This window comes from Xyrauchen texanus, chromosome 35 (genome assembly GCF_025860055.1).
Source record: "Xyrauchen texanus isolate HMW12.3.18 chromosome 35, RBS_HiC_50CHRs, whole genome shotgun sequence".
In the NCBI taxonomy this organism is placed as follows: Eukaryota; Metazoa; Chordata; class Actinopteri; order Cypriniformes; family Catostomidae; genus Xyrauchen; species Xyrauchen texanus.
The window spans coordinates 3,119,051-3,146,156 of record NC_068310.1 but is presented as its reverse complement, the minus strand read 5'-3'; the positions used below and the strand labels follow the sequence as shown (position 1 = coordinate 3,146,156).

The window sequence follows — 27,106 nt, the reverse complement described above, 5'->3', positions numbered from 1 at the left end:
AGTTCTGTTGATGTTTACTAATTTCCATATAAATAAATAAATGCACATGAAACATTGATTTTAGTTTAAATTATTTTATTAGCTTACTTGTAGAGATCGCACAGTGATCCGAAAAGCAGGAGAGATGGCTCGCAATACCTGGATGACCATTCTGATGTGTGGATGTGCGGTTGTTACAGAGAAATATCAGACTGCTAGATGGCGCCATTGACCAATCAGGATTGTGTATTACAGAGAGCCATGTAGTAATGAGTAATAAATAATTTACATATGCATTATAAATCATTGGTTTGCAGATATAACAACATTAATTAAAAGGGAAACATATTACAATGCTTTCCAAATAATGAGCATTATAGCATTATGCATGCACTTATTCATATTTGTATTATTAAAAAACAAATAAACAATGAAATGCCCTACTTCATTCTCACTTGTGTTGTCGCTTTCCTTGTCAGGTTGATGACAATGGTGCTTCTCCAAACGCTGTCCCAACTTAACTAGCCATAGTTACCTAATGTCCTCTGCAAAATCACGTTTCACCTCTTCATGCCCATTTACAACATATATCATATTATAAAGCCTGATGTCCATTAAACCAGACTGAAATTTATGTCTGTAGGTTTCTAATGTTGTTTAAGGATCCACCCCAAGCCATAATGAGGGTGAGTCAGTATAAAATGGCTGCCCGTTAAAGTGTGCCAGGTGTGTGTTTGACCAGTGTGGAGTGGAGAAGTTTGGTGTGCTCAGAGTTGATACAAGGATGTAGTCTGCCATCGTGTACATGAGTATAGGAACACCATCGGAGGAGTGAGGACAAACAAAAAAGGACTGCTAATTAGCACTTACCACAACAAAGGTAGCCAGGATTTAAATCAGGGACAAAGCTACCAGACAGAAAACTTGAGTTAAATGTGGAGTGGCATGAGTACAGAGCCTTCCGACCCGCTAAAGTTCTCTATGACCAAGTTGAACTGGAGCCAGCATCAGGAGCTAAGGTGACCTGATATGACTGTATTCCCATTTTGACCTCTCCTTCTGCGCTCCTGCAGCAGTGCCTCACACACACACTCAAGGTACATGCAAGCATCCCCCTGAAACCAGCGCACTCTCATTTTTATGTATCCCATATACAGAGTGCCTGAACGCTCTCTCTCTTACACCCACATACACCCTACACACGCACTGGCTGTTTGATGTTTAATTAATTTTTAATTTATTTTTTTTAATAAATGTACTAAAGACATACACTTTGTGTTTTCTGGTTTATGGATAAAATTCTGTATTTCTTACTAAAAAAGGTATTTTATTGCTGTTACCGGTGGCTTGAAAAGAGCTATACTGGGTTAAATTATACTTTTGACAGGCTTAAACCTGTTTGGAACCCACATTTTTGTTTTTTTATTGTTTAAATTTATTTTGGGGACCGCCACTGTTACAATGCATATCGCCACCTACTGGGCAGTAAAAATGTATAGTAAAAAGGACTTCAATATTGATCTGTTTCTCACCCACACCGATCATGTAGCTTTTTAAGATATTGACTTAACCACTAAATTAGTTTTATGGATTACTTTTATGCTGCCTTTATGTGCTTTTAGGAGCTTCAACATTTTGGCACTCATTCACTTATTGTATTATATGGACCTACAAACCTGAAATATTCTTCTAAAAATCTTCATTTGTGTTCTGCAGAAGAAAGGTGAACCATGAAGTACATTTTACCCAAAAAGATTTTTGGGTGAACCATCCCTTTACTAAATGCTTCACAGGTGTCCACTTAATCTTAAGGTACATTTTCATTGGTTACTAATGCTGAATAGGTGTTTATAACATTTATAATGTGAGGCAATATGGCTTACTATTTAACAGGCATTGCATGGTGTAACGCACACTAGACGAGTCAGTCACAATGTTGAATAAAACTGCTTTATTGGGCAGAACGGCAAAAGTACAAAGGGGCAAATCCAGAGAAGCGTAGTCAAGCGGAGTGTCAGGTCGAAGCCGGAAAATCAGTATATAACAAATGGACAAATCCAAAGAAGCATAATACAGGGAAGCGTAAGGAGGCGGAGCCATGGAAGGCTCGGGAGACTCTGAAGGCGGAGCCCTGGGTGGCTCGAGAGACTGGAGGGGCGAAGCCCTAGAAGGCTCGAGTGATTTGAGGGGCGGAGCCCTGGGAGGCTCGAGAGACTTGAGAGGCGAAGCCCTGGGGGGCTCGAGAGGAGGAGGAGCCCTGGAAGACTCGAGAGACGGAGCCCTGGAAGACTTGAGAGGAGGAGGAGCCCTGGAAGACTCGAGAGATGGAGCCCTGAGAGGCTCGAGAGGAGGAGGAGCCCTGGAAGACTGGAGAGACGGAGCCCTGAGAGGCTCGAGAGGCTTGAGAGGCGGAGCCCTGGGAGGCTCGAGAGGAGGAGGAGCCCTAGGAGGCTCGAGAGGCGGGGCCCTGAGAGGCTCGAGAGGCTTGAGAGGCGGAGCCCTGGGAGGCTCGAGAGGCGGAGCCCTGGGAGGCTCGAGAGGCGGAGCACTGGGAGGCTCGAGAGACTTGAGAGGCGGAGCAGAGGTTAGCAGAGCCGTGGAAGACTCTGAGGGGCGAGCAGAGGCTGGCAGAGCCGTGGAAGACTCTGAGGGCCGAGCAGAGGCTGGCAGAACCGTGGAAGACTCGGAGGGCCGAGCAGAGGCTGGCAGATCCGTGGAAGACTCTGAGGGCGGAGCAGAGGCCGGCAGAGCCGTGGAAGACTCTGAGGGCGGAGCAGAGGCCGGCAGAGCCGTGGAAGACTCTGAGGGTGGAGCAGAGGGTGGAGCAGAGGCCGGCAGAGCCGTGGAAGACTCTGAGGGCGGAGCAGAGGCCGGCAGAGCCGTGGAAGACTCAGAGGGCGGAGCAGAGGCCGGCAGAGCCGTGGAAGACTCTGAGGGAACCTCTGCGGTCTTGAGCACAAGACGAGACTGGGGAGAAGGTGCCCTCTTCCTTCTCTTTCTCCTTCGGCCAACAGGGAGTGTGGCCATGGGGACGGTCGAGGCTACAGGCGCTGGCTCTGGGACGGTCGAGGCTACAGGCGCTGGCTCGCTGACCGTGGCAGGCATGGGCGCTGGCTCGCTGGCCGTGACAGGCATGGGCGCCGGCTCGCTGGCCGTGGCAGGCCTGGGCGCTGGCTCGATAGCTGTGGCTGGCATGGGCGCTGGCCGTGGCGGGCATGGGCGCCGGCTCGCTGGCCGTGGCGGGCATGGGTGCCGGCTCGCTGGCCGTGGCATGCTTCGAGACTGGGGCCGTGGCAGGCTTCGAGACTGGGGCCGTGGCAGGCTTCGAGACTGGGGCCGTGTTGTGGAACTCTGGTTCAGTGTCTGCCTCCCCCACAGTGAATGAGGAACCAGCGAACAGTAGGGTGAGGTCAATATATTGAGCCAGGTCGAGGGAGCAGCGACCACCAGGCATGGACGATGAGGTTGGCTCATTCAGCCCACATTGAAAAATGTCTTTCAGGGCCACCTCATCAAAGTTCACCTGGTTAGCCAGGGCACAAAAGTCCACCACATAAGCCTCCAAGGGTTGACTCCCCTGACGCAGAACCAAGAGCTGGGCCGCTGGGTCCATAATGTTAAGGGCAAGGTCTATCGTTCTAAAAACGCTGCCCTGCATAAAAACCCTTGGCAAGCGTCCGAAGAGTCATCAAACCTCTCGGGGGGTTGAAAGCTTACGGCGCTCGGGGATGCGTTGGGAGCATCAACGGGCTCAGGGACAGACACAGGTGGAACAGGGTGAAATGAATCAGAAATAGCACGTACCGTATGTAGTATCTCCTGTATCTGCTGCCCCTGGGCCGTGAGCGCTTGGTCATGTCTCCCAACCGTAGATCCTTGGGCAGAAAGTGCCGTGCAAATCCGCTCTAGTGAGCTGCGAAGGTGTTCAGCGGAATCCATTGTGACTAAACGCTGTTAGGTTGGTTATTTTGTAATGCACACTAGACGAGTCAGTCACAATGTTGAATAAAACTGCTTTATTGGGCAGAACGGCAAAAGTACAAAGGGGCAAATCCAGAGAAGCGTAGTCAAGCGGAGCGTCAGGTCGAAGCCGGGAAATCAGTATATAACAAATGGGCAAATCCAAAGAAGCGTAATACAGGGAAGCGTAAGGTCGAAGCCGGGAGATCAGAATATAACAAAGACGAAACAAGCGAGTTGAAAAGACAGGGGAAGCTAGGGGAACACTAGAGCTGGCAAAGCGAAGGGGTAAACTAAACAATAACCAACAAGAGTGGAGAGAAAGGGCAGCGTATATATAGGGGAAAACGAACAGGCAGGTGAAACTAATAATCTAGTGATGGGAGCGAGTGCAGGTGAAACTAATACTCTGGTGATTGGGAGCGAGCGTGAGAGCTAGAGGGGGCGGGGTGAACTTGAGGATCAGAGTTCGTTACACATGGAAGTCACCGTTTTATGCATGTTATTATGAATGCATACTGATCATTTATAATGCATCTGTAAATAAATTATGATTCATTACTGAACCCCTTTTATAAACCCTTAACAAAGGGAACATTAATGTAAAGTGTTGTATGTATCCTGTAATAAATGACACTGTAATGCATTGTTATTGTGTATGTAGTATTGTACTGTACATCATGCAAGTCGTTTTGTGTATCATATATTTCATTGATTTTTCTCTTTCTGTTTAAATTGCATTATTTGCTATGAGTATATGTTTATTGTGTGTATGCGTGTTCTTGGAGCAAACCACTGAGCCAAAAGTAAAACTTACTTGACCAATAAATGTGATTTCTGATTCTGATTGACCAACAATTTGCAAAAGGGTAATTCCGTCTAAGCTCAGCCAGAGGTCCCCAGTTCAAATTTTGCTTTCACTATTTTATTTATTTATTTTACTTGTGAGAGAAATACCTAATGATAAAATCAGTTCTATAAAAAATGTATTACTAAATTCAGTTGACTTCAGCACCCTTGCTGCAACCTGTTGCATTATATGCCAATGGTGTGGGAAAAAGACATGTTTATGTGTTGTTTTCCCAAATTTGAGTGATTATAACTGCAGAAGTATTAAGGATATCTCAATATTTTTCCTTTTTGTATCTTTATTTAACTTTTTTTTTCAATGGTCAAAAACCACATGAAGTAAATTTTTCTTGTTCAGTTAAACAAAGGTCTGAAGTAAAATGATGAAAGGTGAAATGTACCTTTATTTTGTTCATAAAAAAAATATGTCAAGTATTTTGTGCACACATGTCTCATTGGCTTTTAAGGGGTGCTAAAGTCAACAAATTTTAGTAATACACAAAATTAACATTTTGACCCACCACTACAAAATACTGGATTACTCAATACATTTTGATCCATGAATCTTTACTGTAGCATATTACTTTGGCTTTATCACCATTTATGTTCATATTTCTTCAGGAAAAGTATTTTAAAAAATAAGACAATTCAGCCGGTGAAGTTTCTGAAATTTGGTTGATTTGGCATGAAATAACCTAGCAGTCAAATTGCCTAATAGCAAAAAATATTTACTGTTTTCCTTATATCTTCTCCCAGGTGCTGCAGGTGGCGTGATGCACTATGGAATGAGTGCGGGTGGGAGGAAGGTTTATATGAGAGGGGGATGGGACTCATTCTGTGCATGTGGTGTTATGCAATGGCCACCACAGCTTTGTGTCCATGTGCTCTTAGCATACTAATCCTGCACTTCACTGCACTAACATCACAACAACACACAGGCACATGCACTGGAAAGATTGGAAAGACTCTGAACTAGACAGGTTTAAAAGGATAAAAGACACAATATATCCATTTACTGCAATACACACTTCAGTTTATAAACAAAACAGTATTTGTCTGTTTACACACATTTGATTATTTTTATACATTTTCTTTTTACATATGGCCAACATATCTAAGGGCCAATCCCTTTTTTGTAAAATATCCAATAGGCTTTAGTTTATATCACAACCATGATTTACTATTGTTAGTCTGTGGGGGAGGGATATAAATTGGATATAACTTTGAATACACCCCTGAGTGCAAGATGAGTCATCAATATTTTTCCAAAGGTTTTCCCGAAAGAGAAATACTGTACAGTTTGAATCTTTATATCTGTTTTTTGTTTGTTTTGCTTTATATATATATATATATATATATATATATATATATATATATATATATATATATATATATATATATATAAATACAGTGCATCTGGAAAGTATTCACAGCCTTATTCCAAAATTGATTAAATTCATAATTTTCCTCAAAATTCTACAAACAATACCCCATAATGACAAAGTGAAAGAAGTTTGTTTGAAATCTTTGCAAATTTATTGCAATGAAAAAAATCACATGTACATAAGTATTCACAGCCTTTTCTCAATACTTTGTTGAAGCACATTTGGCACCAATTACAGCCTCAAGTCTTTTTGTGTATGATGCTACAAGCTTGGCACACCTAATTTTGGGCAGCTTCTCCCATTCTTCTTTGCAGGACCTCTCAAGCGCCATCAGGTTGGATGGGGAGAGTCGGTACACAGCCATTTTCAGATCTCTCCAGAGATGTTCAATCGGGTTCAAGTCTGGGCTCTGGCTGGGCCACTAAAGGACATTCATAGAGTGGTCCCGTAGCCACTCCTTTGTTATCTTGGCTGTGTGCTTGGGGTCGTTGTCCTGTTGGAAGATGAACCTTTGCCCCAGTCTGAGGTCCAGAGCGCTCTGGAGCAGGTTTTCATCAAGGATGTCTCTGTACATTGCTGCATTCATCTTTCCCTCGATCCTGACTAGTCTCCCAGTTCCTGCCGCTGAATAACATCCCCACAGCATGATGCTGCCACCAACATGCTTCACTGTTGGGATGGTATTGGCCAGGTGATGAGTGGTGCCTGGTTTCCTCCATACATGATGCTTGCCATTCAGGCCAAACAGTTCAATCTTTGTTTCATCAGACCAGAGAATTTTGTTTTTCATGGTCTGAGAGTACTTCAGGTGCCTATTGGCAAACTCCAGGTGGGCTGTCATGTGCCTTTTACTGAGGAGTGGCTTCCGTCTGGCCACTCTACCATACAGGCCTGATTGGTGGAGTGCTGCAGAGATGGTTGTTCTTCTGGAAGTTTCTCCTCTCTCCACAGAGAAATGCTGGAGCTCTGTCAGAGTGACCATCGGGTTCTTGGTCACCTCCCTGACTAAGGCCCTTCTCCCCTGATCTCCCAGCTCTAGGAAGAGTCCTGTTAGTTCCAAACTTCTTCCATTTACGGATGATGAAGGCCACTGTGCTCATTGGGACCTTCAATGCTGCAGACATTTCTGTACCTCGATACAATCCTGTCTCGGAGGTCTACAGACAATTCCTTGGACTTCATGGCTTGGTTTGTGCTCTGATATGCACTGTTAACTGTGGGACCTTATATAGACAGGTGTGTGTCTTTCCAAATCATGTCCAATCAACTGAATTTACCACAGGTGGACTCCAATCAAGTTGTAGAAACATCAAGGATGATCAGTGGAAACAGGATGCAGCTGAGCTCAATTTTGAGTGTCATGGCAAAGGCTGTGAATACTTATGTACATGTGATTTCGTTTTTTATTTTTTCAAACAAACTTCTTTCAAGTTGTCATTATGGGGTATTGTTTGTAGAATTTGAGGAAAATAATGAATTTAATCCATTTTGGAATAAGGCTGTAACATAACAAAATTTGGAAAAAGTGAATTGCTGTGAATACTTTCCGGATTCACCATATATATATATATATATATATATATATATATATATATATATATATATATATATATACCGATCAGCCACAACATTAAAAGCATCTGCCTAATATTGTGTAGGTCCCCCTCGTGCCCTCAAAACAGCGCCAAGAAATTATATATGAGATGATATTCTTCTCAGCACAATTGTACAGAGTGGTTATCTGATTTATTGTAGAATTTGTCAGTTCAAACCAGCCTGGCCATTCTCTGTTGACCTCTCTCATCAACAAGGCATTTTTGTCCACAGAACTGCCGCTCACTGGATGTTTTTTGTTTTTGGCACCATTATGAGAGACTGTTGTGTGTGAAAATCCCAGGAGATCAGCAGTTACAGAAATACTCAAACCAGCCGTCTGAAACCAACAATCATGCCACGGTCCAAACCACTGAGATCATGTTTTTTCCCCATTCTGATGGTTAATGTGAACATTAACTGAATCTCCTGACCCATATCTGCATGATGTTATGCACTGCCCTTCTGCCACACGATTGGCTGATTAGATAATCGCATGGATGTTTGTTGTAGCCAGATGGGCTGGTTTGAGTAACTGCTGATCTCCTGTGGATGTGTCCCACCTCACCTGTATTATACAGTTAAGATGTATTTTTCATGATTTGCAGCACAACACTGTAAAATTGTTTTCAAGCTAAAACATCATTATTTATATTGCTGCATTCAGTTGGTGGGCTATCGGACAAAGTTTGTCTGGCTGCTTAATGTGCATGAGCAGAGTTGTAATAAATATGCAACTCTCAAACGTATGGAAAAATGTGAATGATCTTAATTAAAAACAGTGACTAAAACAGTTTAAGGAACGAAAACCAAAAATGATCTAAATTGTTTGCAGAACATAACCGAAAATGGGAACAAAGTCCCTTTCAGACATTATAAGCTGTAACCGGTTAATAACTGGTTAAAGTTGTTCCAATATTTTTTTCATGAAACCAAAATTTAAATTAGGGATGTGCACGAGTAGTCGAATATTCGTTCTGCAATATTCATTAGAATGGTAAAAATACTACTAGAATTTCGCAAAGTTTTGGTTTGCTGGCCATATATAAATTCAGATGCATGTTAAATCCTGAACACACAAACTAAAACTGGCAGGGCGGAGGGCGGGGCCGGGTCATGATTTTACACACCCGGCCCCTTATCAGGCTAATCAAGCCTTCGAGAGGGATAAAGGACTACTGCGGACGGTGGTGCAACAGAGAGAGAACGTTTAAGGGCAGCTGTCCGTCCAATGTGTGTGTTTGTATCTTTTGCTTTCCACTTTAAATTAAAATATTATTTATATTGTCAAGCTGGTTCTCGCCTCCTCCTTTCCATTGTTCCCTTTACACTGGTGCCGAAGACCCGGGAAGGAAGAGGGATACGCCGTAGGGGAGTTCTCGCCGCTACCATCCACCCCAACGGAGCAGCCATGGCCATCTGCCAGGGGACGGAGGAGCACGGCCGCATGGAAGAATAGGAACGGCCGCCAACCGCGAGGGGAGAAGGAGCTCCTAACTGACTGCCTGGAGCGGTCAGAGCCGCTGCCAGGGGTGGAGGACTGCCTCCAATCCGCCTGGGGAGGCCCGGCTGTCATCCGTTAGAGGGTGGAGGAGTGGTGTATCAGCCAACCGGCGAATAAGTGTTTTTTTTCTCTCCTCTCTCTCTCCCACTGCTGCTCCGCATTGGCCTTTTCCCTCTCTTTTAAATTTTACAGTTTCTTGTTGGGGGTACTGCACTGTTACAGGGAGTACCCCCCCTATTTTTCATTATTGTTTCCCTCCCCCTGTCCCCTCCCAGGTTCAGGAAGGGGATGAAGACCTGCTGGCAGACAGGGCGTAAGGCACGCACTCCCTCAGGGAAAGAGGGGGAGGTGTACGGCTCCCCGGCCTGAGAGAACGAGGGAGGAATGTGACAGGGCAGACGGAAGAGCCGGGTCATGATTTTACACACCCGGCCCCTTATCAGGCTAATCAAGCCTCCGAGAGGGATAAAGGCCGACTGCGGATGGTGGTGCGACATTTACGGGCAGCTGTCCGTCCTATGTGTGTGTTTGTGTCTTTTGGTTTCCGTTTTACATTAAAATATTCTATTGTATTGTCAAGCCAGTTCTCGCCTCCTTCTTTCCATTGTTCCCTTTACAGTCAGTTATAACAGAATACACTGGGTGGCGCTGATGAGTGTGCACACAAGTTGTGAGCAAACGGTTCTGTCACTCAGTAAGTACAGATGGACACCAGAAAATTGTGTTATTGTGAGAATGTGGCTTACTGTGAGAAAGCTGGGTTCCTTGTTTAATGTACTTTAAATGTACTGGATAAGCGGTGTACACTTTACTCTTTACAGAGCACGTGGATGTGCTTGTTTTTCTCAACAAAACATGAGATACAATATAAACTTGAGAACTATTATATGGCGCGTGTTTTTCTCATCCTGTACGTTAACTGTGTCAGTCTACTTCATAAGCGGTTTCATTTTCTTCGCTTTGCGTGAGCTTAAATGCTTTTCTTTTTTTTCACTCACTGCTTGTTTAAATATAAAAACTATTTATAAAAAAAACTATTTATTACTAAAAAACACAGGACATGATATAAGCTTGTTTTGATGATAATTAGAAACTTGTTTTTTTAATGGTGATGCAACCTTTATGACTAAACAAATTATTTTACAACGTCTCTTTCTCATTAATTACCTTAATTTAAATAATATAATTTGTCCCACATAAGATGATGTTTTTTTCAAATGTGCCCAATCAGTGTGTGTATGCTGGAGAAGAAGATTTAGGCTATTCATTTATTTTTGATCACAAGATTTATATGAGCATTTTTATGTTTTCATATCATTTATTGAAAATACCTTATTTTATATAAGCTACTGTAAACTATGCTTGTTATGATTTCTATGCTGATAACTCCCAAATTTTCAGGGGGGAAAAATCAATAGCTTATTTTTGCTTATTTTGGGTGACGAAATGTTGAGCTTTTCGTTTTTTCAGACCAGGTTGCTTGTTTCTCTTGTGAGATCTGGCAACACTACAACTGGTATATCACCCACCCCTTAGCACACAGTAGCCTACTGTCATTTTAAAAAGAATGTTTTTTGCCGTTCTTCTATTTCGTACTAACCAGTTAACATTTGGAAAGGAGGCAGAATGCTGGAAAGATGTGGGGCTCCAAAATAACAGTCAATTTGGAGTTCACTTTTTAGCAATTTTTATTGAAAAATTAGTTTGAAGCTATCTATTATGAATGTTCTCCCTTTGAAGTGCCCTTTGAAGGCTGATTTATCCTGTTTGGAACACAGCCAAAAAAGCCACTTGTGCGTTATCATTCACTAAACAGTTTGTGTTAAAGCACTTTCTCTTAACAGACTGCAAGCGCTTAAACGGCTGCATTCATGTTTATATTACATTTCAGAATGACGTTTTCTGCAAAGCTCAGAATAAGTATTTTATAAATGCATGTAAATGTGATCAAAGTCTTGACAAAATGAAAGGTATACAGGATATGGAATAAAAGATATAAAAGCCTCAACGAAGTGTTGTCACGATCCCCTGTTGAACTGCTAGATCCATTATTGGTCGGTTGTTCTGTTGCGAATCAGACGAGGAGTGAGGATCTACATGCAGTTTAATGGGAAAACAAAAGATGAACCGGGTAACTCAGAATATACAAAAACATAGGGAACAAAAATAAGACATCCACAAGGGGAAAACCAAAATATAAACAAGATAAACATCCACGAAGGGCACACGAAGGGCACACGAAGGGCACAAGCAGGGCACAAGCAGGGCACAAGCAGGGCACAAGCAGGGCACAAGCAGGGCACAAGCAGGGCACAAGCAGGGCACAAGCAGGGCACAAGCAGGAACAGACATTAACATTTAACAACCGACACAGACTGAACAAACAACAGGGCTTAAATACACAAAGGATAATGACACACAGGTGAGAACAATGAAGTGCATTGGCAGTGATGAGGGCAGGGAATTATGGGAAGTGTAGTCCAGGACAGATGACAAGGGATAAACACAGGGCAGACAACAGGGGATCGTGACAAGTGTTATGATGTCCACACAGCAAACAGACAAGGAACTATGCTACAGGAACCACAGGAAAAGAGCTGTTGGGACTACGGTTTCAGGAAACACCAAACCGTTGAACTGTGTTGGTAACACATTTGCGACCATAGTTGGCTAACGATACTTTTAGGAAACACACCCAGAATGAAGCAAAATGAAAAACATATGGTTTTTAGTCCCTGATTAAAAATGAGACCAATCCATTTGCAGACCTCTATCATACTGAACTCTTATTCTTATGGATGCGATTAAGGCAGGACAGATGATGGTGCAGGTTGACCAATTGCATTTCAGACTCGCCCACATGTACAAATCAAATATTCAAGCTGTACATTCATTTTACATCCATGAGCAATAAACATGGGAAATTGAGCTGATTTCTCACTTTTTAATTTAATAAATAAAAACAAGCAGTTTCTCCTTTTTTGCTTATTTCTTTTGAATGAAAGACCAACATGCAAAGCTTGGTTCATCCTTTATTTTTCAATTTCGAAACAAAAACGAATGAATACAACGTACACGGACGCATAACTTGCAGAAATACCCATTCTTGATGTAAAAATATCCGTTATACTATACATTGGCATTATTTTTGCATTTCTCACAGCCATGGATGATAGCGGTCTCTCTTACAGGGGGAGAGAGAAAGAGACTGAAGGTCCCCCTTACTTCACTTACTTACTGTTGCTGATCCCATCCAATTTTTCTATTGGCATCTATTCTGCCACAAAGCACAGAGAGAGAAGCCTTTGTGTAAATTACCTGATCAATTATTAAATAACACATTTGTTATCCATTGTATATATAGTATATTTGCTCACTGTTTATCGGGGGGGGCAAAAGGGTTGGGAACCACTGCTTTATACTACAGTTCTCCTTCTAGTCAAAGTTGTACTACAGCTCATTATAATCTTGTATTCAGCTACACTGACCTCCAGAAAAGCTCTGATGACATCTGTCAGCCTGTAAATAATACCAACAGAAGCACACACACTGACAGGGCTCTTTATTCACAGTCACTATGGACAAAACTGGCATCTCTAGCGCTGGAGGACTGCAGAACAGATGCAGGTGCAAGGCTCCCTCACAATTGAATTTGTAACTTATTAAATCACTCAATAATGCACAAAAAGGGGCCTGGGTAGCTCAGCAAGTATTGACAATGACTACCACCCCTGGAGTCACGAGTTTGAATCCAGGTGTGCTGAGTGACTCCAGCCAGGTCTCCTAAGCAATCAAATTGCTAGGGAGGGAAGAGTCACATGGGGTACCCTCCTCATGGTCGTGATTAGTGGTTCACTCTCGGTGAGAGAGTTCTGTGTGGATTGTGGAGAGTAGCATGAGCCTCCACATGCTGTGAGTCTCCGCAGTGTCATGCACACCACGTGATAAGATGCGCATATTGACTGTCTCTGAAGTGGATGCAACTGATTTTTCCTCCACCACCAGGATTGAGGTGAGTTTCCGCGTCACCACGAGGACCTACTAATTAGTGGGAATTAGGCCAAATTATTCCAAATTGCGGAGAAAAGGGGATTAAAAACAAAAAACTTTAAATAATAAACAAAAACAATCTAAACCAAAAATTATTTTAAAAATCAGGTCTGCATCCTCGTATATCCAAGCACTGATTGTATTTGCAATTATTTGACAGAATGCAGACATGGCATTATGAATAGTTCATCCAAAAATGAAAACCCTGTCATCATCTACACATCTTCATGCCCATTCCAAACCCAACTTTCCTTCTACCACAAAAGATGAATTTTTAAAGAACATCCTGGATGCTCTTTTCTATTTAATGAAAGTGAATGTTGACTGGGTTGTCAAAAATATAAAAAAGCACCATTAATGTATGGTAAAAGTCATCCATACAACTCTTTATTCCTAGTCTTCTGAAGCCATATGGTAACTTTATGTGACAAACAGACTTAAATTTAAGTTCTGAAATCTATTCTCTGAAAATATTCCCCTTCACTGTAGCTCTCAGATCAAATATGCTGCCATTAGATCATAAGATATGTCATATATGCATATATGTAAAATGGCATCAACACACCATTTTTACAGTCCATTTGACTTTTGTAGTATTTTTCATTTCCACGGATAAGGCTAAAATATAGCTTCAGAAGACTTGATTTGTAGAGCGAAAGTCATATAGAAAACTTTTATAGTGCTTTTTTATGTTGTCAAACTCGACAGCTCCCCAAGTTCAACAAGTCCCCATTATTTTTCAATATATGGAAATGAATGACCAGTACATTCTTCAACATTTCTCCTTTTGTGTTTGACTAAAGAAAGAAAGTCATAAGGGTTTGGAATGACATGAGGGTAATTAAGTCATTCTTGGGTGAACTATCACTTTAAGATTGTATTGGCTGCCAGATCTTCACACAGAGTGATTATAAGGGCTCTGGCAACATCACAAGAGCAGTCAGTGTCATCCAAATGGAGCTCATTGTGACAGTTCTGGCAGATTCTGATACTGTGAACACAACATCTCTCAGTGTTCAAACCATAGCTGGCATCAACACAACACAACTACTGATGACATGCTGAAAACGTTGGTAATGTAGCGTTTTAAGGAAGGAAATGGTGGTGTTTGTACCTCCCAAAAGCTGTCCATGGCCTCATCTGCTGCAGCGGATTCATCGTAAGAGCCAGACATCGTGCTGCGTGAGGCGAAGCAAAACTGAATGCGCCTGCTGAAAAGTGGACTTCCTCAAACACTGAAACAGAAAGAGAGAGAGAGAGTTATTAATACAAAGCTTTAATATAGCTAACAAAGGAACCTATCTAATGAAGGAACTCAGTTCAGAGTTTCATATTCACTGAGTGCTTTTCAAGAAAATCCTGGCTGCTCTTTTCAATATAATGAAAGTAAACAGGGACTGGTTCTGTCAAGCTCCAAAATGACCATTAAAATACAATAAAAGGAGTCCATGTGACTTGTGCGCCATATCCCAAGTCTTCGGAAATCATACGAGAGCTCTGTAAGAGGAACAGACCAAAATGCATCACGCTGCATCGATCTATCAAATACATTTTGATGCATCCATAACGAAATTTAAGAATTGATTATCACTATATATTAATACCCAATGTGTCCGTGAACCAACATAGGATAAAACAGACAGACAGACGGATGGATAGATACAGTTGAAGTCAGAAGTACACCTTATCCAAAAACATTTAAACTAAACATTTAAAACGTTTTTCACAATTCCTTTCACATTTAATCAAAGAAAAAAGTCCATGTCTTAGGTCAGTTAGGTTGATAGAGGACTCATTTTACTGTGGATATAGATACTTATCTATCTTTTTCCTCCAGCATATTTTTGTTGGTCCTTTGCTGTTGTTCCAGGATTGATTTGCACCTTTTGCCCCAAACTATGATCATCTCTAATAGACAGAATGCGTCTTCTTCCTGAGCGGTATGATGGCTGCATGGTCCCATGGTGTTTATACTTGCATACTATTGTTTTTACAGATGAACGTGGTACCTTCAGGTGTTTGGAAATTGCCCCAAGGATGAACCAGACTTGTGGAGGTCTTGGCTGATTTATTTAGATTTTCCCATGATGTCAAGCAAAGAGGCCCTGATTTTGAAGGTAGGCCTTAAAATACATCCACAGGTACACATTCAATTCAGTACACCTCCTATCAGAAGCAAATTGGCTAACTGTCTAAAGGCCTGGCATAATGGCATAATGACTGCTTAATGACACAGTTAGCTTAGTGTATGTAAACTTCTGACCCACTTGAATTGTGATATAGTCAATTAAAAGTGAAACAATCTGTCTGTAAACAATTATTGGAAAAATTTCTCATGTCATGCACAAAGTAGATGTCCTAAACGACTTGCCAATTCTATAGTTTGCAAATATGAAATCTGTGGAGTGGTTAAAAAATTTGTTTTAATGACTTCAACCTAAGTGTATGTAAACTTCTGACTAGATACTGTAGATAGATAGACAGACAGACAGATAGACAGATAGATTTATTTTATACTGCGTAGTTTGTGTTTCTGTGTCATTCAGCTGTTTGCATCCATTTGGCCAACATAAGTTCATTGTTGTTTCGTTCTTCCCTGATTATGATATATATTATGTTTGTATTGCTTTTGTATCTCCATACAATTGTAATTTCTCTATAAAACAGTTTAACCATGAATAGAACTAAAATAAATGTGACTTTGGAAGGAAGTTTGGAAGGAAAATTCACTTTTTGGGAAAACATGTGGGTGATAATGACAGTATTTTCTTTTTAGGGGGAAAACCATTCCTTTAAAATTGACTGATTAACTGATTTTAAAATCACTGCTTTGTCTCCTATATTTATGTAAAAACAGTTAAACAGTCAGACGTGCAGAATGAATAAGCTGGAAGAAAGCTGATAAAGACATACAAAGTGAAATCAATGCACAGCGCAAAAATGTAGGTGCGTTGATGAAGTTTTGCTTATCACCTTTCCCCAATAAAAGAAATCGGTTTAAGACGTTTATGTATCCTAAATCTGAAATCTCTGTAAATTTTGGATTTATTTTTTTAAAGAGATGTCATCTTCCCTTCGTCTTGCAAAATTGTGCAAAGTTTGATGGTATTATTATTATATCAAGCAATATGAATTATGATTAAGTAATAAGTTAGTTGACACAGAAAACAATTACACTCCTTTTATAAATGTTGTGCCAGTACAATGTGAGAAATAATCATCTTTTTTATGGCAGAATGAACAATGCTGTTCTTTCTACAATCCAATATTGTCGTATTCATTGTGATGAGGTTCATACTTCATAATAAGAATTTTTCATCAGCCCCACCAGCATTCCAAGCCGATGGCATTTTTGTTTTATCAGCAAATCATACAGTGACAAAATATATCTGTGGGTGCATTTACCAAGACTCCATCATGACATAGAGCTAATTCATTTGATGAAGCCTGCTGACTAAATGCAACAAAGACTAAATACACTGCAAGCTGCCCTGTTAAATTAAGCTACCGCATAACAAAAACTGGCTAATTATTTGTAATAGGCAATATATATATATATATCTTGGAGAAAAAAAAAACAGCCTAAACAAGCCTAGGGTGGTTTGCTGGTTCCCAGCTGACACGTACACAAAACCTCTCTAAAACCAACAAAACAGACCAGCCTAACCAGCTTGGCCAAGCTAGGAGACCAGCTTACCACCTTAGGTTGGAACTACATTTGCGGTCGATATACAAAGATGCATAACCTAGCAAACCTGTGCCACTGAGCAATGGAAATATTTATATGGTTTAATGAGTCATCCTTAACCCACTTTCTAAAACCCAGATTCCTTAAGCCCTAATGTCTGTTGACATACATATTAAACACAGAGCTGAACCCTTAATTATACACACAGCCATCTTGAAAGATCCTCAGGTATATTAGCTGCTTTGCATAGCAGTTTAATGACCAGAAAATATGTAGCCATTTCACAGAAAGAGGTCTAGACTAGTCTATCAGCACCAAGTCCCGACCGTACCCAGCAAGATCGCATTTCATAAGCAACTCCTTCACATAAACTCATACTATTTAGTCCACATATAAACCCTAAAATAGTTTACTGGTAATGTTCCCAGTAATGCTATTAGCAGCCTGCTGGTGCAGCAAGACTGTCATGGAAAGTTAAATAAAATGCATGCAAATGAAAACAGCTATTTTTTATATTAAAAACATGCATTTCCATGTAATTTCTACAGTATATATTGCCACAATGAAAGCCCCATGTACACACAGCTAAGAGACTCCTGAATTATAGCCTACTCCTCAAATTCAGGTAGTGGCAACCTAATTGTTATTAAATTAATGTTCCAAGTTCAAAACAAGTTAAGCTCATTTAACAACATTTGAGACATAATGTTGATTTCCACAAAAAATTATTGAAACTCATCCCTTATTTACTTAAGAAAAAATCAGGGTCACAGTGAGGGACTTACAATGGAAGTGAATGGGCCAATCTGTAAACAGTAAAATACTCACTGTTTCAAAAGTATAGCCACGATATGTAAACAATGTGCTAACATGATTTTAGTGTGATAAAATCCTTTCTAATCTTATTTGTGCATGGTCATTCAAACACCAAAATTTGCTATTTCCAATATATCAACTTTGTTGTCATGACAACAAAACAAAATGTGTGATAAAAATTGTGTGATAAAAAGCACCTTATTCTTAACACATATAGTGTTTACTTTTGTAAACTTTTGAAATAGTGAGCATTGTCATGCTCTGAAAGTGCCTCACTGGAATTGTGTTTTTGTACAAAAGTGAACTGAATAAGTTGTTAAACCAGTGCTATAACTTTCTCCTGTTTCCACTCACTGAGTACATTAATAATGACTGGCTGTAAAAAACACATTTCTTGAATGCACTGGTAATCAAAAACTCTTTCTCTTGCATGATGCTGCATCCACGCCACTAGGTGTTAGTATAAGTCCAAGATGACTGCCATGTCGGCCGGTGCATCATGACTGAGTGTACCTTTACCATAAACAATACACAGCACTTCTGTCAGTTAACTAATATTAAGAAAGGTGGTTAACTTAATTTTTTTAATTTTAAACCTAGTCTCATAGAACAAACGTTACTATAACAACATTTTTGCAAACAGATTTTTTTGGTGCCTCTTTCAACGTTTTGCCGAAGTTTCCTCATGAAATTAACTCAAGAGGTGCTACAACAACTCTGCGTTTTATTCACTTTCACACAAATTACGAGTACAAGGGTTGATTAAGACTTTCTTAACACTTATTGTTGCTCACACACAGTTATGATATCTAAACATTTTTACTATAACACATTACAGGCCCACAATATTTACACACATTCCAACATGATTAGCTTTGGTGGTATTCACCTGACTTTGGACTCGAGAGACCGCGAATCAATAAAAAAAAATAAACAATTTGCTTCTAATTATTTTCACATGCAAAAGAGCGTGACTCGCCGCAAATGTTTTCCAGATGTTTGGTGCTCTTCACTGCTGGCGATGAACATGCAGCGAACCTTTGACAACAATGAAAAATTTGCCGCAAGTTTGCCGTAAAGCTCATTTGCATGTGGAAATGATCAGAGGCGAAATTTGTGGGAGGCTTGCGGCAAATATGCCATGAACTCTCGATTTTTGTAAGCCAAGCCAAACATGATGACACAAGAGAAAAGTGTCACAGAAGTGACACGAGATGACGTGTGTAATTCAGAAAATGTGCTTTTCATTTCCATTTTCCTTTACAACACTATTGGTTAGGTCTAGGTGTTGGTTTAGGGTAAGGATGTCTGTTTAGTTCAACTCTCATTTGATTTTAGATCTGAATTGGTTAGGTTTACATTAAAATTTTAGGTTATGGAGTTACTTTTTACCCATTAAAACCCATCTAATATTCATCTTAATTTCACTCACTTTTGGCACCCCCTGCTGGACATTTCACTGGAAAACTGCAGCCAAATGTGTAATGACCTAATTTCATTTTCCAAAAATGTTGCCACAGTCGCTCGCATAATGTTCATAAGATCAGTCTGAAAAATGTCCAGATGCTAACGTCTCCGGTTACTAATATTTCTTGCTTTAAAAATCTTTATGCATGTTTCTTGTTTACAGAAACCAATACATATATTATAGCTATGTCAACAATCGCAATTTCACGAGGGACTTCTGTGCAATAATTCTGGGGATTCACTACTACTTTTTATTGTGGTTGTCACTCCAAATACACATATGCCTGTTTATGTTCTGATGCAGAAATTAAAAAACTTGTAATTCTTGTAAGCATACCATGATTTTCAACACACTGTTGCAACCACTAAAATCTAAAGATTCTAAATACTTTATTTGGTCAGCAGCTTATATTTCAAAACCATTTACAGTACAGTCACATTTAAATGTTGTAATTGCAATATATTTTGCTGTTGTGAGGAATTTGGCTGTTCTGTATTGCTGGAAAACCAATATTCATACTTAAAACTGGCCCATGAATTATGCCATAATTATATGACTAATTTTGCCGCTTCATAATTAATATTTGCCTAATGTGTCGACTGTATAGGCACATTCAAAACATTCGCTGCTTGACAAATATATTTGGATGAATCCACGTGGTAGATGAGACTTGTGATGATGACAGAGGACTGATTCATATTTCAATTACATAACCATTACCATTTAAATCACAACATAAAAACACAGGTAAAGGAATGAAATACATCAAAGAGCTGTAGCTGATCTCAGTAGCATTATGTTCAGTAATGGGCTCACAGCCATTAATGCGAACATGAGAAATGGACAGTGGTTTCTGGGGCTTTGTGATGGAACTGTAGGGGTTCCTGAGATTGTGATAGAAATGCCAAAGCTGATTTCAACTTTATTTAAATATGTGTAATTCAAAATAAAAAAAATAGTCCAAGCCTAATCAAAATAGATAATTTCTATCTTATGAAACATGATTAAATGAGATTTTGGCTTACTTCATCTTTGAAACCTCAAGGAATGCTTAGAGTAATAATTAAGGTCAATAGAGTTCAGCTGAGAAAAAAGGTTTGGGACCCAAGATAAAGATGATGAGTACCAAAGAGTACAACAAAATGGTGTTTGTGTTTTAGAACAGAAGAATAACCTCTGCTTCAGTTACTGACATTTTAACAGAGAATTTTCCTCCAAACTGACAAAATAATAATTACAGTGACAAACATATCTGCAAGCAACAATTAAAGGGCCAAGCACATTAACCATTATTAGGCACAATAGTGGCCAAGAAAATGAGTAATTAAAGCAATCTTGCCATGGTTTTAGGCAAATAAATGAATATTATCAATAGCAATGGGACATAAAATCTTATTACTTTTGACCGACAGTTGGCGCTGTCCCCAAATTGATATGATGTGGTCAAGGTGTGGTCATAATGACACATATAAAGTTTCATGTCAATACCCCAAAGCATTGCCAAGATAAAGCCTGAAAACCATTGTGGCACCGTGCCATCAAATTCATTGTTGTGTTAAATGTGGGTTTGGTCTGTCAACAAGAAATCCATAACATTTTGTCAGCATGGTCTTATGGTGGTCTGATTCGATTTTGGTTAAAAATATATATATTTTTTTGAGTACCTTCAAGGCATTGAGCCTATGATACATAACGAGTTTCGTAACGATATGTCAAAGCGTTTGAAAAAGAAAGCATTTTACAACTAAATTCAAAATGGCCGATGTCCAAAATGGCCAACATAAGAATTTGGTATCATTTGACTCGGCATCCCGTACAGAATCTAACAAGACCAGATTTGTGATTTTAGGTGAAATCGTTCAGAAGTCATAAGCAAAAATATGAATTTTTCATATCTCGTGACCACTAGGTGGCACTGTGCTGAAACTGTGCCGGTACCTTTAGTTCATGGTTGTCATAACACACACCAAGTCTGGTGAGAATACACTAAAGCCTTGTGGAAATATAGCCTCATGTCCAACTTTGCGTGCTCTATGTCGAATTTGTTTGCACGTTATTCAAGAACCGTTTGACTAATCAACTTGAATTCCACAAATTTTGGTCAAACTGTATCTTTTTGCCAAATTTCCCAATGTTCCCGCATATGGTTCTATGGGCAGCCATAGACTCAATGGTGGAAGAAGAAGAATAAAAAAAACATTAACGATTACAATAGATGCCTACGCACTTTTAAAACAGCAACACAGAACATGTCAGCATGTGCAAAAACAATGATCATTATTTATATATCATTATTAGACACAGTGTGTACTCACTAAATTCACCTCTGTAAGGCACAACTTCTGTATCGGTTACTGCTTTTGTGAATCAGTACAAATGTGTTCAAGGATTAAGCTCCACAAGTGTTTGAATTGTATTAGACATATTGATTTATACTTAGACAATGATAGATACCATTGTATATAGACAAGGGAGAATAATGTCATCATATGTGCCCATCGTTCTGAGCATCTAAGAATTAAAGCAGAAAGATTTAAACATGTGTAATTGAATAATTTAATTTAATATGTGATGCTTTTGATAATTATTAAGAATTGTACAACACATTGATGAACATTACCAAAGCAAAACTGTATCGATCAGATGTTGCTCTGTTATTGCTCAGGAGACTTTATGAAGTTATCAGTTTTGTTTTCATCAACATTTCAGCAACATAAAATTGCTGCATTACAGTTACGATAATACACTGAAAAAAACAACAGTGCAGAAACAATATAGACATGACAGCAAGCCTATTAAACCAAAACTCTTTAAAAGGTTGTTTCGCCAGTCATTCACACATTAGTCACACTGATGGCCCAAGTTCATACCAAAAACATTTGCAGAATAGACAGAAATGCACTTCAACAGGTGGCAAAAATAACACTTCTACATGTAAAATAATGCAAAACAGCTCAGAGTCATCAGAACATTTTGACGCTACATTCAATACTTCTCACTGCGTTTAGTTGTATCTCGGCTCTTATATAAAGTGGGGTCCGAAAGTCTGAGACCACATTGAAAATAGAACATTTTCTTCGTTTCAACCTATGACATGGTTTGCATAATTTTTTAATAATGAATGACTTTACCAGGCATTTACTGTATCTTTCTGGATACAGATATTTTTTAATAATTTGAGTTCAGACCAAATTTGCTGATTCACTAATGAATCATTGAGGCAAGAGCTGACAGAAAAAAAATTGATATATCTATAGTTTGCACACACATTTTACTCTAGAAAAAAGCAATACATAGCTGATATGATATTTTTAGATATGTAAAAATCTATATATGTGAAATATGTGGGAAACTATTTGAATGGTGTGTATATTCGCTATAGAAACTTCCATGAATTTTCCAGGCCAGGAAATCACAATTTAAAAAATTCCCTGATTTTCCAGGTTTTCAGTGACCCTGCTTGAAAAGTTTTAAGATTTTTTAAATACGTTACACAATAAAATGTATAAGGTAAAATAAAGAAGAACATTCTACACTATTCATGGGGAACTAATCAAATGAACAAAATTGTGACATAGATCATGTTACAAAAAGTCTGATTTCCTTGTTTCCAGTGATGGAACGTTGTCAAATTTTCCTGATATATACGTTTTTGGGAGTCTATACTAGCAAAAGGAGTCTTTTAAAGCAAAAGAGGGCCATACTAAATAAAAATACATTATGTCGATGACATAATTTGTCATGAAAAATCTTCAAAACATACACATTTTCACTTTTAGACCCCACTATGCATTGCAAACAACATAGTCTACAGTTTTGGGGGTTGTGCACAACAGATAAATCAACAATCTATTCCAAACTGCAAAAGACCCCAAGACATTATGGTCACAAGGACACGTTCGTCAACTCATAAATATAAGGAATCAATCTTGCACTTTGTTTTGATAAATCCACTGTGAACTTACCAACAGCGGACCCATTCACAAACTAATGGTGTGACTTTTTAAGAACAAAATTATCCACATATCACAGCACTGCTACAGCTGGTGATTTCTGGCTATTATTTCCTTTATTTGATCATGCTCTGTACTGGATCCATGTGCAGTCTTGGTGTTGGAGAGTGTCTGAAGCTCATGTGGGATTATCCTGCAGTGTTCCACTTGAGTGGATTAGACCGCATGAGGTAAAGGGTTACGGGGAGGAGCGAGAGACAAAGAGAGCAACCGAGGCAGAGAAATACACTGTGTTTGGAGTAGAGTACTAGCTTATTACTGAACACTGTATATTATACTGACTACTAGTTTATACCAATGTATTAAGTGATACAGTACGCATTATTTCAAACATGCTACATTGGTATCAGAAGATCTCATCACATGGTGTCCAGTTATCATTTACACTGCAAAAATTATTCTTCCTCAGAATTTTACTGAGTAACTTTTATGTTTTATTTACTTCTATTCCAGTGGAAAAACAACCCTAAAACAATATAGATTCATTGAGAACAGAATTACATGAGATACTAAGTCTTGATTTCAGAGAAATGTCACAAAATTTAGAGAGGGTTATGCTTAGAAAACAAAAAACAAACTGAAAATAAGATGTATTTTTGTTTTTAAATTAAATGTATTTTGTTTTAATGCAATGGGTGATACAACTTATTTTCTTTACAATCTGATAGCAGCACAATGTACAATGAAGGCCACACCAATACCAAGATCACCTCTTTTAATTCGATTTTTTTCTTTTTTTAAACATGTTTTAAAGCTACTGTTTAAGCTATTTTTATTTGTTTTACATTGTTTTAATAATAAAAATATATATATATATATCATTTTTTATTATTATATTTTCTTTTTACATTTATAGAACTAAAAAAATTATTTGAATGTTTTGCTTACACTTAAAAAATGTATCATTGTTTTACTTCAGTAATCATAGTTTAACCATGATATTTTAAGTAAAATTATAGTAACCACAAAATGAATCATGGTTATTACAATATTACTATAGTAAAGCCATGGTAAATGTCCATAAGGGTATCATTTATTAACAAATTTGAACAACATCAGTGTTTTAACAACTTAAAATGTAAATAAATTTGTAACAAATGTCACACAAACCCATTAGAAAACCGTAAATGTCATGTTTAGATTTGTAATTGTTTAGTGTGAATTAAGTCCAGATGCTGTTTGTCTGTGACTGCTTGTGTCTTTCAGCATTTCTGTGCGGAAGAAGAAATATTTCCTATCCTATCCTACCCTAATTCTATTTGTTTTTCACTTCAAAGCTTATGATATGCATTCATTTTCATAACAATTTCATTGTTTGATTCAGTAAAAATAAACATAATATCACTAGTTTAAGCATCAATACTTAAGGATTGTTCCAACAAGTTTTAAAGAAGTTTAGGTATTTTTGCTTGATAACGAGACAAATTGATTGCAGTGTTTTTTTTTTTTTTTTTTGCAATTTAACCCAATTTAATGAAAAATAGAAAAGTATTTTTCTACTTTAAAAAAAAAATAGAAAAAGTCAAAATTGGGATGTTAAAAATATGGCTGATGTTCTGTCTGGTTCATTTGTCACAATGGAAATGGAAGGTCAAGTTGAGCACCTTGTATTCTCGGATACAGTATTCCATGCTGTGTGCTCTGCTTTAAAATTACTTGTCTGCAGATGTCGGAGGCAATCAAGGTATTCCATGCATACTGAAAGTTCACATACTGCGCAGAACAGTATAAACACTATATACTGCAGAAACTTTAAGAGTAGAATATGCTATTCCAAACAAATCCATGGAAAAGAAGAAAGGCTATGGTAAGTGCACTGGGAGAGGGTGAGATAGTACACACTAGTACACTGGGGATCATTGTGATGGAAAGCTGCTGGGTTGCTCTGGTGAGGAAAAATCTGCACATTTGCCCAACCCCTCATTATTAAATGAAATTCAACCTGCACAACCAGTCACACCCCACCAGCGAAGGTGATAATGAAAAACACCATATAAACACAAAACCCAGTAGCACAGCATATGGGATATGAGAATTGAGTCCCAGTATGGGCCAACAGTACAAATGACACTTTCATCATCTGTATAAACAAACCCAAGCATTTACCTTCAGCAAAACTCAGAGCTGAAATGACAATAATAACATTCTCTTCTGATTTCACTAAGTAAAAGCAGTACTATAAACATCATTATATATGCATAAGGAAATTGGAAGACTGTCTGTTGAAAACCAATATGGCTACAGCCATTAGACCTAAAAAAACAAACAAACAAAATCCTCTGAAGCATTTCAAACGATATCAAATGTGAGAGATTTGTGATGGGTTATGTGTTGTAAAGTTTCTGCAATGGTTATTTCTGAGAACACAAAACTTATTGATTCTAGCAAAGATGTCCACATTTTCATGTAGTCCACTAAACCTGAAAGATTTTGTGGCTATATTCAGAATACACCACAATACTTTTTCTGACATTATAGTGTGAGAGCAGAGAATGTGTTTAGTGATATTTCCTAAACAAAATGATTGGTAACACTTTAGATTAATGTTCCCTTAGTTAAGGATTTATAAAGGGGTTCATTAATGACAAAATAATTTACAAATGCATTATAAATCACCGATATGCAGTTATAACAACATGAATAAAAAGGGTGACTTCATGCAAAACTTGTTATAGCTGCGTATTGCCAATTTTCTTCACGATAATAAACACACAGTAATGCATATATTATGATTCATTAAGTCGTGAGCCATCACGTTATAATCAAGCTGCAGCAAGCGTGCGCACTCGAGGGACGAGTGTACCTGTGACAGTGTGCCTCAGCCGTGTGCCGTTTCAATCCCTCCCCCTTAGATCGGAACAGTCACACAACTCATAGTAGAGGCGCTGACCGCACCGAGAAATGCCAGTTTCAGCGTTTGTAGTTATTTACATGACCAGCTTCCACATTATTTGAACTTTAATAAAGCTATAATGCATTAAATATAACTGTGTTGAAGATGTAAGTTCCGGGTGTTTCCTTTAAAGACGCTCGACTCACAAGTTTTGCTTCAGCGGAGCAGCAGCTACAGCTCCACTTATTCCACAATGAGAATGCTTCTGTATTTACTTATTTTGTATTTTTGCATTATAATGACCTCATACTTTGTGATCTACATCACCTGAAGCTGTTTGGAAAGTTTGGAGTGCATCTGGAATGTGATCTGTGTAATTCTTCCTCTCCTCAGTCTGGCACGAGCTGCGGTGCTGTTCTCGCGCATCACCATTACCGTTTAATGTGATCTCATGTTACATTAAATCATATAAAACGACTATTCGACAACAAAAATTTATGTCAACAATTTTTTTTATTGTCGATGTTGTCGATAACGTTGACAAATCATTTCAGCCCTATACGTGGATATGCGGTTGTTACTGAAAAACATCAGACAGCTAGATGGCGCCATTGACAATTACAATCGAGTATTCCAGAAAGCCAATAATTAATTATGAATAATTAATATACCTATGCAATACAAATCATTGATATGCAGTTATACCAACATGAATTCAAATAGCAACTTTTGCAATGCTTGCCAAATAGTGAGCATTTTAGCTTTCACATTTTAAATGCTTAATAAATGCACTTATTCATATTTGTATTTGGAAAAACAAAAAAACATAAAATGTCCTACTTCATTGTCACTTTCCTTGTCAGGTTGATGTCAAAAGAATGGTGCTACTCTGAGTGCTGTCCCAACTTATCTAGTACTAGTTACCTAAAGTCCTCTACAAAAACACTTTTCAGCTCTTCATGCTTATT

The 27,106-nt window shown here is 38.8% G+C and overlaps 1 protein-coding gene across 2 annotated transcripts in view; it reads right to left on the bottom strand.

The window, feature by feature from the left end:
- The window catches only part of pacsin1a (protein kinase C and casein kinase substrate in neurons 1a), a 73,341-nt gene that overhangs the window by 18,270 nt on the left and 27,965 nt on the right, over positions 1-27,106 (bottom strand). The window contains exons 1-2 of one of the 2 annotated variants that reach the window (XM_052105117.1): positions 23,258-23,402; positions 14,435-14,555 (exon numbers count right to left, since the gene is read on the bottom strand). In XM_052105117.1, the coding sequence (XP_051961077.1) occupies positions 14,435-14,494 (60 nt within the window). In that variant the 5' untranslated portion in view covers positions 14,495-14,555; positions 23,258-23,402. Of the gene's footprint in view, positions 1-14,434; positions 14,556-23,257; positions 23,403-27,106 lie in introns of those variants that run through there. The other variant, XM_052105115.1, reaches the window with a different exon arrangement.